This window comes from Myxocyprinus asiaticus, chromosome 39, assembly GCF_019703515.2.
Source record: "Myxocyprinus asiaticus isolate MX2 ecotype Aquarium Trade chromosome 39, UBuf_Myxa_2, whole genome shotgun sequence".
NCBI lineage: Eukaryota > Metazoa > Chordata > Actinopteri > Cypriniformes > Catostomidae > Myxocyprinus > Myxocyprinus asiaticus.
The window spans coordinates 24,809,744-24,829,124 of NC_059382.1; the positions used below are offsets into that span (position 1 = coordinate 24,809,744).

Consider the following 19,381-nt stretch of genomic DNA (forward strand, 5'->3'; position numbering starts at 1 on the left):
ACCCGAATAATGACTTTAAGCAGAATCTGAAGCTAACTGTTGTACCCACATTATTGCGCTATTGCACGGTATGGATCAATGAATGTTTTTGATCAATGGATTAAACTTTAGAACATGAATGCTACTTGTAAATACACTATACACTGGAATATTGAAGTCTATATCTAAAAAGTTAGTGTGAATGTTTTGAAAAGTGTAGCTGCATTTACAGTATTATTTCCAGTATGTAATGTTATATTCCTTTGCATCAAATAGTTTTGCAAGAATGTATGAGTGTGGATTTTTGTGCTTTCCAAGTAAATAATTTTTTTTTCATGTATTATTTTTTATTATACAGAGCAGGATTTGTGTGAACTAATTAAACTGGTCTTTAACAGCCCTGTTTTCACTGATCTATTGTGTTTCTTCTGCTTGTATCAATAATTTACAATGATTGATAATTTGGATGAACATGGGATGCACAAGATTACATACAGTCATCGCAAAAGTCTTTGGCACATTTGATGTTTCACAAAAACATTTGTCTTAAGATGTTTGTTTTATATCTTCTTTAGTGTGTCGATAAAAAATATTAGTTACATTTCCAAACATTTGTTTTGCAAAAAGAATAGACTAGAAGCAGAACAAGGAGTCCTGCAACAGATGGGATGACCCCCACAGAGCCCGAACCACAACATCATTGAGTCAGTCTGGGATTATACGAAGACACAGAAGCAATTGAGACAGCCTAAATACATAAAACGGTGCAAGCTGCCAGCAGCCTTGAAAAACTGTGTGCAAGGTATAAGGCGGGCAGTGGTGGCTCAGCAGTTAAGGCTCTGGGTTACTGATCAGAAGGTTGGAGGTTCAAGCCCCAGCACTGCCAAGATGCCACTGTTGGGCCCTTGAGCAAGGCCCTTGACCCTATCTGCTCCAGATAACATGGCTGACGCTGCACTCTGACCCCCAGCTTAGCTGGGATATGTGAAAAAAAAAAAAAAAAAAAAAGAATTTCACTGTATATGTATAATGTGTGATTTAATTAATTAATTAAAAGCTGGTCACACCAATATTTGATTTATGTCTACAGCACTTTGTATGAAGTTAATTGATAAATAAAAAATATTCATAGCATTATTATTATGTTTTAAAACATCCTCACAATACAACTTCTTTCAGAACTACCTAAAACTCTTGCACAGAACTGTATATGCGGGTAGCCATGTGTGCCTGTTTTACTGGTACACCATAGTCTGATTGACATCTGTATACTACTGTATGTGGAGATGCAATTGCACTATCTCGCCACTAGGTGTCGCAAAGGTCTCACAGCGGGAGTCGGCGCTGTTGCTGAGGGCCAGTCACCGGAGCGTATTGAGACAAACGACGGCCGCTGTCTCGAGAAACCGCGCGTCTCTCCAACACGGCCAAACTGGGACCACGGCCTGCGGATATCGACCACTTTGGCTTTCATTTGAAAGCATTTAAACTAAATCAAAAGCAGTCCGCTTCGAGAGCTCAGCAGCGATGTCGGAGTTTCTGGTGAATCTGCTCGGAGAGCGGCTCGTCAACGGGGAGAAAGCCGAGGTGGATGTGCATGCGCTGGGCAGTGCGCTGTCTCTGCTCGGGCTCTACTTCGGCTGCAGTTTAAACGGTCCCTGCAAGCAGTTCAACGCCAGTCTCTGTGAGTTTTACAGCAAGTTTAAAAAATCATCCGAGCACAAGGACAAATTGGAAATCGTCTTCATCTCATCGGATCAGGACCAGAAACAGTGGCAGGACTTCTTGCAGGAGATGCAATGGCCGGCGTTGCCTTTTAAAGATAGACACAAAAAGGTAAGCGACTATAGATGATACAGAAATTCAATAGATTTGATAAAGATAACACCAGACTGGACATTTACAAAGGGACGCAGTGTTTTCTTTAAAAGCAATACAAATACAAAGTGTGAAAGGGAGAGAAAGTAGCTAAACTGTTTTACATGATTTGACCTCTTATGATCAATCAAATCTATTGATGGCTGCAACTAATAAATGATCAGTTTAATCACTATTTTTTTCCTCTATTTAATATTTCCTTATAATTCAATTTAAAATGTGTCATGCATTCAAAAGTCAGATTTCCTGTTTTTATTATAAGGAAACAAGACATTGAATTCCAGCACCCCAATAAAGAAATATCTTAGTGCAACTTATGTATTTTAATTCTTCTGCACTATAAATCTTGGCCCTTTTTTTTTTTTTTTTAATTTTTGTTTTTGTTTTTGTGGCAGACATAGACATATTTGACTGTGATTTTTTTTATTGCATGACCCCACCTAATAGTGTTATGATCTAATTCTGATCACAGAAAAGAAATATAAAAATAAAGCATTTCTTATGGGCAGGCAGGTGTTTTATTATTTTAAACTGGAGGCTTTAGAAAGCACAGCTACTGAATGCTGTATAAATGTGAAAAAGCACAATAAACATCATTACACCATATCATAGACAGCTGCCTACCTAAATAGCATTTTTTTGAACTCGATACGGTGCCCAAAAATACTCTCTAGATAGGCAGATCACTAGTTTTTAAGAAAAAATGTGCATAGCTGCTAAAGAAAACATCAGTCACTGTTAATTATAGAATTACACAATGATCTAGTTGATTATAGAAATAATTAGTTGCTAAAGTCATATTTACAGGGAGGATAAAATGTGTTTAAGCAATAAAACACCATGGTAAATTTCAATGTTTTAGTTTTATCTCTTTAAAAATATTCTTCAATTCTGATTTTAAAATATTTCAATGCTTAGAAAACCCTATTTTTAAAAGCATTTTATTATTGGAAGCACATTTGCTATTCAGAATTAAAACAGGCCTGTTTTGTGTCATTTATTAAAGCAAAGCTGGACATTATTCCAGAGTCTCAGAGCTCTTTTAATCGAGCTATCCTCCTGTTAATAGTGACGAGATCTTGTGGTTGAGAATATTTTAGGTTTGCAGCTCTGGTATACCAGCAGTTAGAAATAACCTTTAGTTTGTCTGGAATATCCATCTAAAAATGTGAAATAAATGAGTGTTTGTTATTCTAAATGTAGACTCACATTGCATAAATGGCATTGTCAATACTGTGGTGAGCTGGGCGTTATTATGTTCCAGCAGAATGAATTTACCTCATACAGTCTCTCCTCCACGCGTAATGCCCTATCATTAGGTTGATATTTTAGTGCAGTATTTTGCTGGGGTTTGTGTGTTTGTTTTAATGGATAATACAGTTTGGATCATGCTCAGATTTGCCCCTCTGTGCTGGTATCCATTTTGGTCCAGTGCACCAGCCCCACCTCCCGCAGCATGTTTTGACACATCTCGCTAACAAGCAAACGATGGACGTTTAATGGCTCATGCCGTTTTACAATGACATCAGGGGCAGCAAAATAAATATTTAAGATAAAATCTGCATTTGCCGCCATGCACAAGACTGAACATAGTGTTGTTGGCAATGCAGAAGAGAATATTGTATTTTTGTTTTGAGAGGAATACTAAGGGATATTTTGCTTAGATGTGTTTTAAGCTGCAGTTTCATGTCTGGTGCAAAAATATTACTGTAAAAAAATATTTTAGAATCAGTTAGCCTGATCACAGTTTAATAGTTTTGATTTGTTTTGATTTTTTGTTACACGCTGACTTGATTTTGCGCAAGCTATCGTGCATTGTTTTCAGGAGGACATTTAGATAGAGTTTGGATCTTTGCTTTTGGCATGTTTGATCCTCGATTGAATGATTTTTCAATAAAGGATCAAATTATGTCAAAAAGTGTCTGTTTCTATTCACCTCTCAAATGTCTGTTTGTGCTTATTTTTGGCTCCCCTATGATAAATTGCTTGTGTTGTTGTCCTTTTGGAACTTTGAAGGAAAGCATATGTTGAAAGAATAAATGTAACATAAGTGTATTTTGTTTAGTACTGAATGATCATCATATTTGTCTTTTTTTTTTTAAACCATAAATTCATTTTGATATATATTTTTTACTGTGTACTATTTGACATTATTTTTACTGACCTTTTAAATTTAGTATGTTTATTTTTTATTTTTATGTATTTGTGCATATATTTATACATGTCTATAATTAGTAGTTAAAATAGGCATATTCATTGTCTGTTTTCTGCCTTATTAGCACCACTTTTACATTGCATGTCAAAATGTTCTTGCCATTGGCAAGCTAGACTAAGACGTAATATAATATTAAGCCATAAATAATCCTAAGCCATTTTTGGGTGCTGCTACGTGGCTCACATCTCTTCAATTTTGACTTGAGGCTTACTTGGTTTGCTCTCATAAAGGGAGATGTAAATAGCCAGGGCTGGTCCAGATAAGTCTGTTTGTCCTAAGGTAATAACATCTTGCAGTCTGCGGAGAGATAAGCTATAAAGTATTTGAGCGGCTGATGTCGCGTTCCTTGCAGCCCCAGCATGAGGACGAATCTCTTTCCTCTCTTCACGGGAGAGTGAATACAGTGGGACTTTTGTGTTTGTGCTCTTTGAAGGCTTTAATTGGTGTGTGTGGTGTTGGCCTGCTGCAAAGCTGAGTTGAAGTTGTGTTACTGCGGGGTATTAAGTGGCTCATTTCCCCCTCTATGAGGACTGTGTGGGTCACTGACAAATAAGGATTCCTGAAATGATAGAAAAGAGAAATCTTTTAAAAATCTAGTTTAAAGCACAGGTGCTAAGTTCATAGAGATGTGATTCCCCCCCCACCCCCCATATTGGTTATAGGCCTCCATTTGAAACATACATAAAAAAAAAAAACTTGAGTTAATCATTCATTTTAATAAAGTGTACAAACATTTTTAAAAGTGTTTTATATACACTGGTGGCCAAAGGTTTGGAATAATGTACAGATTTTGCTCTTATGGAAAGAAATTGGTACTTTTATTCACCAAAGTGGCATTCAACTGATCACAATGTATAGTCAGGACATTAATAACCTGAAAAATTACTATTACAATTTGAAACAAAAATTCAGAACTTCTTAAACTACTTCAAAGAGTTCTCATCAAAAAATTCTCCACGTGCAGCAATGACAGGTTTACAGATCCTTGGCATTCTAGCTGTCAGTTTGTCCAGATACTCAGGTGACATTTCACCCCACGCTTCCTGTAGCATTTGCCATAGATGTAGTCTTGTCGGGCACTTCTCACGCACATTACAGTCTAGCTCAGTGGTTCTCAACTGCTTTTGCTTCAGGACCCAGATTTTATATTGGAAATTAAGTGGCGACCCACCATAGTAAAAAAGTAACCTGTATTTAAGTTATCCTTGGTCGCATTTCCTTTTATGTTGCACAGTTTTGTTCATGGTTTTCAAGTATAAGGGCATGCATCAAGTGACATTATTTTTGTTGTTGATGTCAACAACAAAAGTGATAGGAAGTTTTCTTTACCCCCTTTTAAAAATTGAAGAGCATATTTACTTCTATGAGCCCATTATTATCCTGTTTGTTTCCTAATTTCAAACATAATTCAAACAGAACATACATATTACACAGGAGGAAAGGCTCCTCATTACCATGGTTAGGTCAGTGTAGCTAGTCTTAAATAATAGTAATAATAATAACAAATGATAGTATTTATGAAAAAATAAATACTAGCTGAAACTCATCTTGAAGCTTTAACTACAACTGCCACTGTTGATATAAAATGAGGTCTAATAGATTCTACCTTTAGATTATTTCATATGAAACTATATAACATTTGTCAAAATATAACAGTTACTTTTACTCATGTAAAATAATAATTAAAACAAAATTAGCGCATAGCACAGTGTTGCTCTTTTCCTCCTCAGTGCTGTTTGGCATGTCAGGACTGCCTACTGTTTGAGAGGTTCGATTTGACTTCCTCCGTAATGCTTTAAAATAGAAAAGTCTCACTAGAATTGAAATTGGTCACATCAGCTTTGAGGTCTGCACTCCGCACTATCGAGGGAAGCCCAGCTGTTGCACGCGCGCGCCAGAGAGAAGAGTAGATCATGATCGCGAGCTGGTTCCGTTACACTCGTGCAAAAGTGCAGATGAGAAGCCTTTAGTTGATTGCGAGATTATCATTAAATCTCCCTCGGCAGTCCTAAACAGGCTATCACTTGAGTGGCTGCCGAAATATTTTCAATGGGAGAACCATGGCATTGTTCTTTCCCTGCTGTCCACGATCCAGTCCGAATAGACCTGCAACCCACCAGTTAAGAAACACTGGTCTAGCTGATCCTACAAAAGCTCAGTGGGGTTAAGATCCATGACACTCTTTTCCAATTATCTGTTGTCCAATGTCTGTGTTTCTTTGCCCAATCTAACCTTTTCTTTTTGTTTTTCTGTTTCAAAAGTGTTTTTTTCTTTTCAATTCTTCCCATAAGGCCTGCACCCCTGAGTCTTCTCTTTACTGTTGTACATGAAACTGGTGTTGAGCGGGTAGAATTCAATGAAGCTGTCAGCTGAGGACATGTGAGGCATCTATTTCTCAAACTAGAGACTCTGATGTACTTATCCTCTTGTTTAGTTGTACATCTGGCCTTCCACATCTCTTTCTGTCCTTGTTAGAGCCAGTTGTCCTTTGTCTTAGAAGACTGTAGTGTACACCTTTCTATGAAATCTTAAGTTTTTCTGGCAATTTCAACATCGTATAGCCTTCATTCCTCAAAACAATGATTGACTGACAAGTTTCTAGAGAAAGCTGTTTCTTTTTTGCCATTTTTGACCTAATATTGACCTTAAGACATGCCAGTCTATTGCATATTGTGGCAACTCAAAAACAAAAACAATGTTAAGCTTCATTTAACGAACCAAATAGCTTTCAGCTGTGTTTGATATAATGGCAAGTGATATTCTAGTACCAAATTAGCAATTTAGCATGATTATTCAAGGATAAGGTATTGGAGTGATCTCTGCTGGAAAAAAATTTTTGATTAAAAAAAAAGACTTTTTTCAAATAGTGATGGTGCTGTTTTTTTACATCAGTAATGTCCTGACTATATTTTGTGATCAGTTGAATGTCACTTTGGTGAATTAAAGTACCAATTTCCTTCCAAAACAGCAAAATCTGTACATTATTCCAAACTTTTGGCTGCCAATGTATATTAATATTTACAGTATATATGCTATATACATATACAGTGTGTGTGTGTGTGTATATATATATATTATACACCAATCAGCCACAACATTAAAACCACCTGCCTAATATTGTGTAGGTCCCCCTCGTGCCATCAAAACAGCACCAACCCGCATCTCAGAACAGCATTCTGAGATGATATTCTTCTCACCACAATTGTACAGAGCGGTTATCTGAGTTACCATTGGCATTTGTCAGTTCAAACCAGTCTGGTCATTCTCCGTTGACCTCTCTCATCAACAAGGCATTTCCGTCCACAGAACTGCCGCTCACTGAATGTTTTTTGTTTTTGGCACCATTCAGAGTAAATTCTAGAGACTGTTATGTGTGAAAATCCCAGGAGATCAGCAGTTACAGAAATACTCAAACCAGCCCATCTGGCACCAACAATCATCCATGTGATTATCTAATCAGCCAATCGTGTGGCTGCAGTGCAGTGCATAAAATCATGCAGATACGGGTCAGGAGCTTCAGTTAATGTTCACATCAACCATCAGAATGGGGAAAAATGTGATCTCAGTGATTTGGACCGTGGCATGATTGTTGGTGCCAGATGGGCTGGTTTGAGTATTTCTGTAACTGCTGATCTCCTAGAAGTCTCTAGAATTTACAAATGGTGCCAAAAACAAAATGGTTTCATGCATGTTGGTTATGCTACACTGACTTTGATTTAGTGGATAGAAGTTTTTAAAATATTAATATTTTCTAACTAAATTGCTTCACTTTCTTTGAAAAATAATAATAAAATATTTTTCCAAACTACTGATGCCATTTTTGTGAGAATTGCAGTTTTAGAAGTTTTTATTTTTTTACTTTTTTACAATCTCTGAACAGTTACATAACCTGGAAATGTTTTACTTTTAAGACTCAGAAAAGGTATAGGCATTCATTTGAATTCAGAAATGGAAAAATGTTCATAATAGTAGAGGTGTATATTTAAGTAGGCTTTATTTTGTGTGAATTGCACACTTAAAGGATTGTTCCGGGTTCAGTACAAGACTGCATTTGTGGCATAATGTTGATCACCACAAAAAATTATATCAATGCATCCCTTGTTTATTAACACTAGACATAGTCAGAAGTGAAAAGAGCCATTTGGTTTATTCACATATAAATACAAAAACAGTTTTAGTTTATAAGTAGCTTTCTAAGTCAAAAGATCAAGAAGCTTAGATTTGTTTAACTACTTACAGGATAGCTCACCCAAAAATGTATTCTGTCATCATTTGCTCACCCTCATGTTGTTTCAAAGATGTATGACTTTCTTTCTGCAGTATCACGGTTATAGTAAGACACTTACAATGGAAGTAAATGGGGCCAGTCCATAAACATTAAAATACACACTGTTTCAAACGTATAGCCACAAGATATAAACATTATACATGGTAACATGATTTTAGTGTGATTAAATCACTCGCTAACCTTATCTGTGTCAAGTTTTATCCAATATTACACCTTTGTTATCATGACGACTACGCCCGTAAACCCTGTAATCTGGCGAATGCCATAACACTGTAAATCCCTGTAATTAGATCTCAGCACATTAAAATCATGTTAACATGTATAATATTTACGCCTTCTGGCTATACTTTTGAAATGGTGTGTATTTTAACTTTTATGGACTGGCCCCATTCACTTCCAGTGGTGGACGAAGTACACTAATCTTGTAGTTGAGCAAAAGTACAGATACCCTGATTAAAAATTATTCCAGTAAGTATGTAAAGTTATTCCTTTTAAAATTCTACTTGAGTAAAAGTACAAAAGTTCTTGCTTTCAAATGTACTTAAGTATCAAAAGTAAAAAGTACTGGTCTATTAAAGGGATCGTTCACAAAAAATGAAAATTCTCTCATTTACTCACCCTCATGCCATCAGATGTGTAAGACTTTCTTCTGCAGAACACAAACAAAGACTTTTAGAAGAATATCTAATCTCTTTAGGTCCTCACAATGCAAGTGAATGGTGGGCAGAACTGTGAAGCTCCAAAAGCACATAAAGGCATCATAAAAGTAATCCATACAACTCCAGTGGTTAAATCCATGTCTGGTGAAGCAATATGATTGGAGTGGGTGAGAAACAGATCAATATTTAAGTCCTTTTTTTAAGTTGTTTTTTTATTTCCAGTGCTTTTGGTGCTCATGCAGTGGGCAACACTACAGGTGCATCTCAATAAATTAGAATGTCGTGGAAAAGTTCATTTATTTCAGTAATTCAACTCAAATTGTGAAACTCGTGTATTAAATAAATTCAATGCACACAGACTGAAGTAGTTCAAGTCTTTGGTTCTTTTAATTGTGATGATTTTGGCTCACATTTAACAAAAACCCACCAATTCACTATCTCAAAAAATTAGAATATGGTGACATGCCAATCAGCTAATCAACTCAAAACACCTGCAAAGGTTTCCTGAGCCTTCAAAATGGTCTCTCAGTTTGGTTCACTAGGCAACACAATCATGGGGAAGACTGCTGATCTGACAGTTGTCCAGACGACAATCACTGACACCCTTCACAAGGAGGGTAAGCCACAAACATTCATTGCCAAAGAAGCTGGCTGTTTACAGAGTGCTGTATTCAAGCATGTTAACAGAAAGTTGAGTGGAAGGAAAAAGCGTGGAAGAAAAAGATGCACAACCAACCGAGAGAACCGCAGCCTTATGAGGATTGTCAAGCAAAATCGATTCATAAATTTGGGTGAACTTCACAAGGAATGGACTGAGGCTGGGGTCAAGGCATCAAGAGCCACCACACACAGACGTATCAAGGAATTTGGCTACAGTTGTCGTATTCCTCTTGTTAAGCCACTCCTGAACCACAGACAACGTCAGAGGCGTCTTACCTGGGCTAAGGAGAAGAAGAACTGGACTGTTGCCCAGTGGTCCAAAGTCCTCTTTTCAGATGAGAGCAAGTTTTGTATTTCATTTGGAAACCAAGGTCCTAGAGTCTGGAGTAAGGGTGGAGAAGCTCATAGCCCAAGTTGCTTGAAGTCCAGTGTTAAGTTTCCACAGTCTGTGATGATTTGGGGTGCAATGTCATCTGCTGGTGTTGGTCCATTGTGTTTTTTGAAAACCAAAGTCACTGCACCCGTTTACCAAGAAATTTTGGAGCACTTCATGCTTCCTTCTGCTGACCAGCTTTTTAAAGATGCTGATTTCATTTTCCAGCAGGATTTGGCACCTACCCACACTGCCAAAAGCACCAAAAGTTGGTTAAATGACCATGGTGTTGGTGTGCTTGACTGGCCAGCAAACTCACCAGACCTGAACCCCATAGAGAATCTATGGGGTATTGTCAAGAGGAAAATGAGAAACAAGAGACCAAAAAATGCAGATGAGCTGAAGGCCACTGTCAAAGAAACCTGGGCTTCCATACCACCACAGCAGTGCCACAAACTGATCACCTCCATGCCACGCCGAATTGAGGCAGTAATTAAAGCAAAAGGAGCCCCTACCAAGTATTGAGTATATATACAGTAAATGAACATACTTTCCAGAAGGCCAACAATTCACTAAAAATGTTTTTTTTTTTATTGGTCTTATGATGTATTCTAATTTTTTGAGATAGTGAAATGGTGGGTTTTTGTTAAATGTGAGCCAAAATCATCACAATTAAAAGAACCAAAGACTTAAACTACTTCAGTCTGTGTGCACTGAATTTATTTAATACACGAGTTTCACAATTTGAGTTGAATTACTGAAATAAATGAACTTTTCCACGACATTCTAATTTATTGAGATGCACCTGTATATCTAAACGGTAACCCTCATACTGTGGAAACTCTGGAGAGAGACTGCATTTGTTGCTAGGTTACGGTTATAGACTTGAGAGAACAAGAACTACTAGTCTGCTTAACGTGTCTATTTTTACTTAACATTGTTTATTCATTTATTCATTTAAAAGTAGCAAGGACAGCACTTTTTCTTTAATGCGGTGTAGTAAAAAGTCAGTTATTATGCTTTGAATGTAGTGAAGTAAATAAAATAAAATAAGTAAAATAAAAATACTCTGATAAATTACTGATACTTGAAAACATTTACTTAAGTACAGTAATGAAGTAAAAATACTCATACAAGTTTGAAACAACATGAGGGTGAGTAAATGATGACAGAATATCAATTTTTTGGGTGAACCAACCACTAAATATTTAAACAAATCTAAGCTTTTTGTTCTTTTAAATTAGAAAGCTACTAATAAACTGAAACTGTTGTTGTATTCATATATGCACAAACCAAATGGCTCTTTTCACTTCTGACTAGGTCTAGTGTCGTCCCAAAACAGTCTCACACACCCATCATCATGCTCTTAATGTCTGCAGCCAGGGAAATCATTTTTGTTTAGTGATTTTTCCAGTCATGTTTCTCATATAAAAGTTAGTGGACTTATGACTGTACATTTCTTGTATTTGGTCATTTTCAGTGTTAGCTTTTCCTGTGTGTGTGTGTGTGTCTTGTGAGAGAGAGGAGGTTGTTGTATGTGTATGGAGTTGCATTGGTGGTGGGCGTCTGCTGAGTATCAATGGAACGCTATACTGGCACTGCCATACAAGGACACTTGCATCAGGGCAGAGTGGGGAAAGCTGCTCGTAAATCAATTACGGGCCAAAGCCCAGATCTGCCAGTGGTGTAAAGTAAACGTCTGTAGAGAGAGAACAAGCTTGTGTCCGAGTGAAAGAGGAGGTCTTCTGCTGCCCGGAGAGTTTGGCTATGCAACCGTCTCTGCAGATTCAGGGACAGCTGTTCTGAGCTTTTGAGATCGCTAAGGGCTGCTGTCATCAAGGTGTCAGTAATCTGATGAAAAACCCAGCACTTCCCATTTATCACATATCCTAGAGCCGAGTCCCTCCACTCAGCTTTGATTTCAAGGCTGGCGGCTACAGAAAGACGACCTTATCTGCAGGTGATAATACGAGCTTTGCTATCAGTGAACGGTACATTTGGCTCAGTGTGACTAACAGATTTTCTTTCTGCTGAGTGACGCTGTGTACTGATAATGCTGCTTGGTGGAAAACGCTGTGGTCAGGCTAATTGAGATGGCCTATGAATGTCCAGATACATTTATTACAAATCAGATAGATTTCTAATGGTTTCCAGGAAATTTTTTTTTTTTGGCTACTTGATTGATGTTTTTTATTAATGACAAGATCATTTTGGCAATATGGCCCCTGATTTTAAACTGGTCATATTTTACACATTTGTAGTATTTAACTTTTTGCCCTGAAGTCCACTTATGTTAATTTTTTTTCTTTTGAGAATGATCAAATGTTTTCACACATCCCAGCGTAACAGAGTCAACTATAAGCCATTTGTAAGTTGATTTTCCCTAAAATAAGTGTAAACACGGTTGTTCTGTAGAACTATCAGACATTCCTCTATTTGTTTGATCATCCTTACCAGCCCGACACATTAACATTGACTCAACCAATGGTTTGAATTTGGGGCGGGACTATCTGCCTTTCTGAACAGTGGCAGATAGGGGGAGTGTTCGGAAATTTTTTTTTTTGCAATTTCATTTTGTTACGCTTACGGCACAGAAATTACACATTTCAATTTTAAAGCTGAAGTGTGTAATTTCTGTGACACTAGCGCCACTGAACTGTTTTCAGAACAGCTTTCCGAATACGCCCCTCGTCTGCTGTTGTCATCTGTTGTTCAATGAGTCAGAAAGGCCCACCCCCAACTCACGCCATTGGTTGAGAAATGTTGTTGGGTCGGGTCTAAGCGGGTTGCTCTAAACAAACACAGTGCCACAGTGACAGTGTTCTCAGTTTGTTGAGAAAATTAACATCTGAATGATTTGTTTATATTTGTCTCTGCATATAAAGCTTGGATAGGAGAAAGTATTTATACACTGAAAAAGTTACAAGCTTCAGCTTTAAGGTTTTTTTTGTTAAAAAACTTTGATGCTGTACCTTTTAAGAGTGCTTTCACACTAGCACTTTTGGTACGCACCTGGGTTAGAATGACATTAAAGTGTGGTTCATTTGGATGATGTGAACACTGTTTTCCGAACTCTGGTGCGCACCCACGAACCACACTCGAGTCCGCTTGAAAGGGTGATCTAGGGTTCGGTTCACGTAAACCTCAGTACGGTTCACTGCTGATATGAACGCAAACATACCAAATCACAGAAGTGAACCGCTATTATTTTTATTTATTTATGTTTTTTCTCCCCAATTTGGAATGCCCAATTCCCAATGCACTCTAAGTCATCGTGGTGGCGTAGTGACAGAGGACGAATCTCAGTTGCCTCTGTGTCTGAGACCGTCAGCCCACGCATCTTATCACGTGGCTTCACCTGTAGTTTGCATCCACGCACAAGTCACCACGTGCCCCACCGAGAGCGAACCACATTATAGCGACCACGAGGAGGTTACCCCATGTGACTCTACCCTCCCTAGCAACCGGGCCAATTTGGTTGCTTAGGAGACCTGGCTGGAGTCACTCAGCATGCCCTGGGATTCGAACTCGCGAACTCCATGGGTGGTAGTCAGCATCTTTACTTGCTGAGCTTCCCAGGCCCCCATGAAGTAAACCGCTATTGATGACGTATAATTTGTGTCTTTGCCGGTTGAAATTATTGTGGTATATTGCATTTCTCATACCTGCTTTTGTCCAAATAAATCGCCTCCAATGAGCAGCTCATATTCTTCACATCTTGAAACGCATCCGCGGGCTCGCGGCAGACAAATGCTAACATTCTTCACATCATTGCACATTCGTGCATCCGTGGCAGACAAGTGTCGTTCTGTGCATGTAAAGTTTTGGTGGCAAATCCAAAGAGATAAATACTTTTAACAACACAGCAATGCTGATGTCTTGGGTTGTTACCTAGTTACAGTGGTAAACAGCTGCCGCTTGTACTCACATTGATGATGCAATTGGACCGCAGTTCGAACCCAAATAATATGATGTGAATAAAGACCTGTGGGGGCAGCGGAAGGGGGAGGAACCAAACTCGAGTATGGTCCAAGCAATCAAACCAAGTGTGAAAGCACCCTAAGACTGCTATTTGTAAATGATCTCTGTTATTATTGGCTAACCTCAGCTAACCTAAGTTCACCCTGTCGTTCATGAAGTGAACATGACAGAATGTGTAATGGAATATTTGAAGAAAGTACGTCAGCTGGGGAAGCGACAGAGATGTTTTCTGGTTTACATTTTGCATCATATTAGCGCACAAATCAAACATGAGTAATCGGCTATCTAGCTTCTCAACAGTAAGACTTGCGCAACATGCAAATTTTACAGCTCTGTACGTTTTTTACGTTCTTTACGATTTAATTTTGGGACAAATCAGATGTGTGTTGTCCGTTGAAGTACAACACAATTAGCACAATCTGCTCCTGGAGTGTTTTAACTATACAAGCTCTTCTTTACTTCACTTGGCGCCTCCGATGCTACCACGGACCTCTTGTTCATGTTGCGTTAAATACACATTGCACATCACCTCTGTCATTCGTAGCATACTTCCATTGCAGAGGCCATTTGTGGTTCGATTTACGTGTGATTTATTGCTGGATGAAGCCGAGCTACAGTCACATGTTAGTCTGACTTTACAAAAATCGGACTGGAGAGGTTACATGCCTTTTTTAACAGACAAATTATTATCCGACTGCATTCAAACTTTAAGTACGTGTAAACGTCTGATTGTATTGTAGCTACATATGCTTGTAACTGTATGTAATACATGACAAGAGATTATGTAAGGAATGTTGGCAGCAGGGAGAGGCTGCTGTAGTGTGCTACAGAGCTTTAAGAACACAACGCTTGTCAAATTTATCTGCTCACCACAGACTAGACTTACACCTCCTTTCGGTCCCTATTGTGTCTTTCTCACTAGATGCACTGATATGTTGTAAATGGAAACAATGGGAGTGTGGACATAGTGAATCCTAGTGGAGGACTGGCTTTTTAGGTTTTTAGTTACCTATTGAGATCAAATGAAAATGGGGGAAAAGGACCGCCAGCCAGGTAGAGATGGCTTGATCTTGCTTACTTTTTCTAAGCAACGTGAGACCGTTCTGTTCCCAGCAGTCTGTAGAGGGATAATAAAGCAATAGCTGCTGGTCTGTGACCCTGGACAAGTTCTGCGTCCAAGTACAAGTTTCGGGTGATAGTCTAGCTTGACTGAAAGAGGCCTTTTCTTTCTTGATTCTGTCTGTTTATCTCAGAATATGTGGCAGAGTGACAAAGTATGACAGGAGTTGACAAGAATTTCCCTGAAACGTACAGAACAGACACAGATTTTGTCTTCAGTACAACATCTGCATGAGCAATCAGATTAAGTCTGTAATGATTTAATGAGCCAAATTTGTTCCTTAGGGCTAGTCTTACAGTATGTTGAGCATCCAGACATTTAAAGAATGTCTGGTCCACCATTACAGAGCTAGCTACAGTAAACACTACGGTTAGATTATTTCATAGGGAGGACTAAGGCCAGAAACACACTTCATGCAAACACGCAAATGCAGAAACGAATACTTGACCCAACACATTGCAAGCCTGCTGTCCAGTTGTTTTTGACGTGCTTTCTTGGCGGTAACAAACCTCAGTTCTCAAGGGGGTGATGGAGTTACCTTCAAATCCTTGTGCCTTTAAACAGGTTGTGAAATTATTCAGGTAGGTAGTTATTAACATGTTGTCAGATTTTTTTTAATATTTTTTTTATTTTTATTGCTGCCTTTGAAAACCGTTTAAGTACGAGTCAATCAGATGCAAATGAACCCAAAGTTTTGCTCAAATTAAAGTGTCCTCTTATGTAAGTCTTGCCTCACATTTCCCCTTTTGACGTTTACTCATCCCAGCATGTTTGTGGAAGACTTAAGGGTCTACTTGGGTCCTTTAGGGTTGTAGGGGACCGTTTTGTGCTTTCCCACAGTGAACATCTCTTTAAATTTGCACCACAGTGCACTGTCAGCTGTCTCTATTCTGATGTTCTCACAGATGTGTCCTTGATCTTATCAGTGCTGTGATTGAGTCACTGTAGTGATGGTGTGTGGTGGATGCTTACCCAATTGCTGAGTGTTAAAGCAAATATGTCGACCGTCTCTCCTGGCAGCCAGGCACCCTCACACACTGGCGCCAGAGCTGCTGTGAACTGCTGTTGACTTGTGTATTTATGTGTGGTGAGAAGTGAAAAGGGCATTTTTTTGGTCTTGTTTCACCACCAAGCAAATTTTTTCCAAAAACATCAAAGTGAGGATGTTTATAAGATTTATATTGTCAAGCTCCAAAAAGGCAGCATACAAGTAATCCACACAGCTTGTCTGCTATATTCCAAGTCTTCTGAATACGATAGGTTGACTTATCGTATCCTCCACCATAGCTCTCAAATCTCATTTGCAATACTCAAATTTGGCACTTCAAGACCAATGTTTGACATTTCGCCATGTTTGAAATCACTAGTGCCAAAAACCATCAGTTCTCGCTAGTAATGTCAAAAGTACTGGTACTTCGGTACCAAGTCGATACTCAAAAAAGTTGTCTTGATACAAGTGTTTCTGCAGCACTGAATATCCGCATGCTGTCTGACTGACACACAACTGCTTCCAGATGCTCACAAATGTAACATAATTGAGGAAAACAATTAATGAACAATTAATCAATATAAAACCATGGCATGTCCTAGTGTGATTATTAAACTGAGAAAGACTGCGATCTTAGTCTGCATGAGCTGCGTGCTTTAAATTGAATGTGTGAAGCAAACCGCTCATACCTCCAAACGCAGAATCATGCACGCTGTGTGTTGATGAGATGACGGAGCACTTGTGAAGCTTCCATCAAAACACACGTCAAAATAAAAGCTCACATCAAAATAAAAGCTTGATTCAGTATAACACCTAGATGCTTGAAATTGAAGAAATTGCAACAGAAATATATTACAGCTGTATAGAAAAATTTAACATTCACTGTAGTAATAATAATAATGATAAATAATAATAATAACATAATGATAAAATATTAATAAAAATTAAGCATATATGTTACAAGCAAGAGTGCTGTTGTACTGAATAAAGTTTGGTAAAAAAATGCAATGGTATGTTGAAAGGTAATTGTTCTATATTCATTTGTTAAAAATTTTAGGAATTAATTTGATTAGACATTATTTTGATGATGAAATGAAATTCAACTTTAAAGTATAGAATTCCATACCAAAAATAGGCTTATTAAAAACAAACGTGACAATGCAAGAGAACTGTGTTTACAAGAGACTTGAAATTTTCAGGGTACTGCTTTTAACATAAAACGTAAACAAGCATGCGCATTGGGTAAGCCGGTAAGAATGAAGGTAGAGGTGTTTACGTTCAACATGAAATCGGGGTTATCGCCAAAAGTCTGGGTGTGCCAATCAGTTTATGCTTAAATGCTTTTCCTTTATCAGGGTAAGGTCATAAATAGTTTAAAACATGACCTTGCATGTTTTCGGCTAATTAAGCATAATTGTTTAAGGTGTGCATGTAAATGCATAGAGTGGTGTTCTCAACCAAGTAAAAGTAGGAAGGCTCCCTGCATTGTTTTAATACATTTTACATATTGCTTTTTTAATACTGCCAGTTCCTTCTGAAGAAGGAAATGGAAGTTGAGGTAAAATAGGCCAAATATCTTAGACGTCTTAATTAGAGGTCTTGACACCTTAGAAGAGGATGTTAATTTTTTGGCCTTGTGTTCAAATGTCCCTGAAGTAGAAATATGTAATTAACGGTTTTATTATAGTTTAGCCTCGGCTAAAATCCCTCAAAGCTTTAATCGAGTTGAGCTTTTGCTTGTCAGAATAGCCCAAAGCCATAAAAACTGGAGTGCATATGTGCAAGATCCAAAGTGAATGAGTCATTGGGGGTGATGAAATGTTATATAACCCTGGTGTACTAACTCTGACACATAGCCTGGGGAATGAAGTGGGGGAACACATTTCTCCTGCAGTAAGTGGTAAGATTTGGGATGGGGCCAAATCCTTCTAATCGCTTCATCTCAAGTGGATTATAGCTGATTAGCACCTCGGGTCATCAGAGCAACCCCCTGCTTCGGATGGTCCTGCTTGGCCCTTCACCTACAAAAGTGGGTTCTAACAAGCTCTGCCCTGAAATGACTCCACCATGTCGGTTTCAAGAGCAAAGCCAACGCTGGGCTTTGCTTTTGGAGCCTTACAGGAGAGATGTTAGATTTGGAGGGAAGCTGCTACACCTAGCTTCAGACTCGCAAAGTAGTGTGAACTTGTGGGATGGAAGTTGTCTGTTATACCTCTTTAGCATAATTTCCAAATGTTCCCTCAATTTATAGTAAAGAGAAATCCCAAATAGGATCTCTTTAATATCTCAATTGTTTCTCCTAGATGGCTATAGGGTTAAATGGAGAGCAAATTGGTCTTCTGCTTCAGATTTTTCTCTTTGTAAAAAGACCTTGGCAATTTCACATGTCTCCTCTATAGTTTCAGAGATCTCGACAATATCTGTTCTCCGATTTGCCAGGATACCAAAGTCTGCAATCAAAATTTCAAATCAAACTTCAAATTCTTCAAGACCAAACAATCTAGGTTGTGCTGTCATGCAAAGGTAAAACAGTAGTAACTGCACTTTCTCAAAATTGAGTTACAACTGAAATTGTGTCTCTTAAAACAGGTTCGCTGTACACTGTACGATTTTGAACGGAGATAGTTTACTGTTAGCCTTTTTTCCCCCATGGGTGTTGTTGGAGGGTTCCTAGAGTACGACTGCATCGATTTGCTAAACTATCGGTCGATTAATTGGTTATCGGCTTTTCCACCACCTTAGTTATCATATCTGCAAAATGGTTGTATATCGGTCCTCCTCTAGTAAAAATCATTTTTTATACTATGAGTGTACTTGTGGTACGAGTGACTATTAGTAGACTTATGACTCGCTCACCTGCGACACGATTACGAGCTTGCGCATTAAAATACAGCGGGTATTAATTTAAAACATAGATGTATAAATGACACTGTCATGCATTTTGTTTTAGATATTCAAATGTACAGTTTTATGATGAAAGATAAATTACATATAGAAATAAAAATATAAAGGAGTGTATTTTTAACCTTCTTATAACAACTGTAATGTTTCAAATATTGTTTACCATTCATGGTCATTATGGATGAAAGTCATTACAATGAACATCTCTTTTTAAGAGAAAATAAGGCTTTAAATTCAAAGTTTTAAACTTGTGCTCATCTTCTAACGACTTGAAAGACTTCAGAAGACATGGCAACGTTTCCGGTAAGGGAACATAGTGAGCAACGATGCTTCCTGATT

General features: G+C 38.1%; 1 protein-coding gene across 2 annotated transcripts in view; it reads left to right on the top strand.

The window, feature by feature from the left end:
• The first annotated feature begins 544 nt into the window (after positions 1-544).
• LOC127430307 (nucleoredoxin-like) overlaps positions 545-19,381 on the top strand; it is a 100,596-nt gene continuing 81,759 nt past the window's right edge. The window contains exon 1 of one of the 2 annotated variants that reach the window (XM_051680028.1): positions 545-1,815. In XM_051680028.1, the coding sequence (XP_051535988.1) occupies positions 1,507-1,815 (309 nt within the window). In that variant the 5' untranslated portion in view covers positions 545-1,506. Of the gene's footprint in view, positions 1,816-11,772; positions 12,013-19,381 lie in introns of those variants that run through there. The other variant, XM_051680029.1, reaches the window with a different exon arrangement.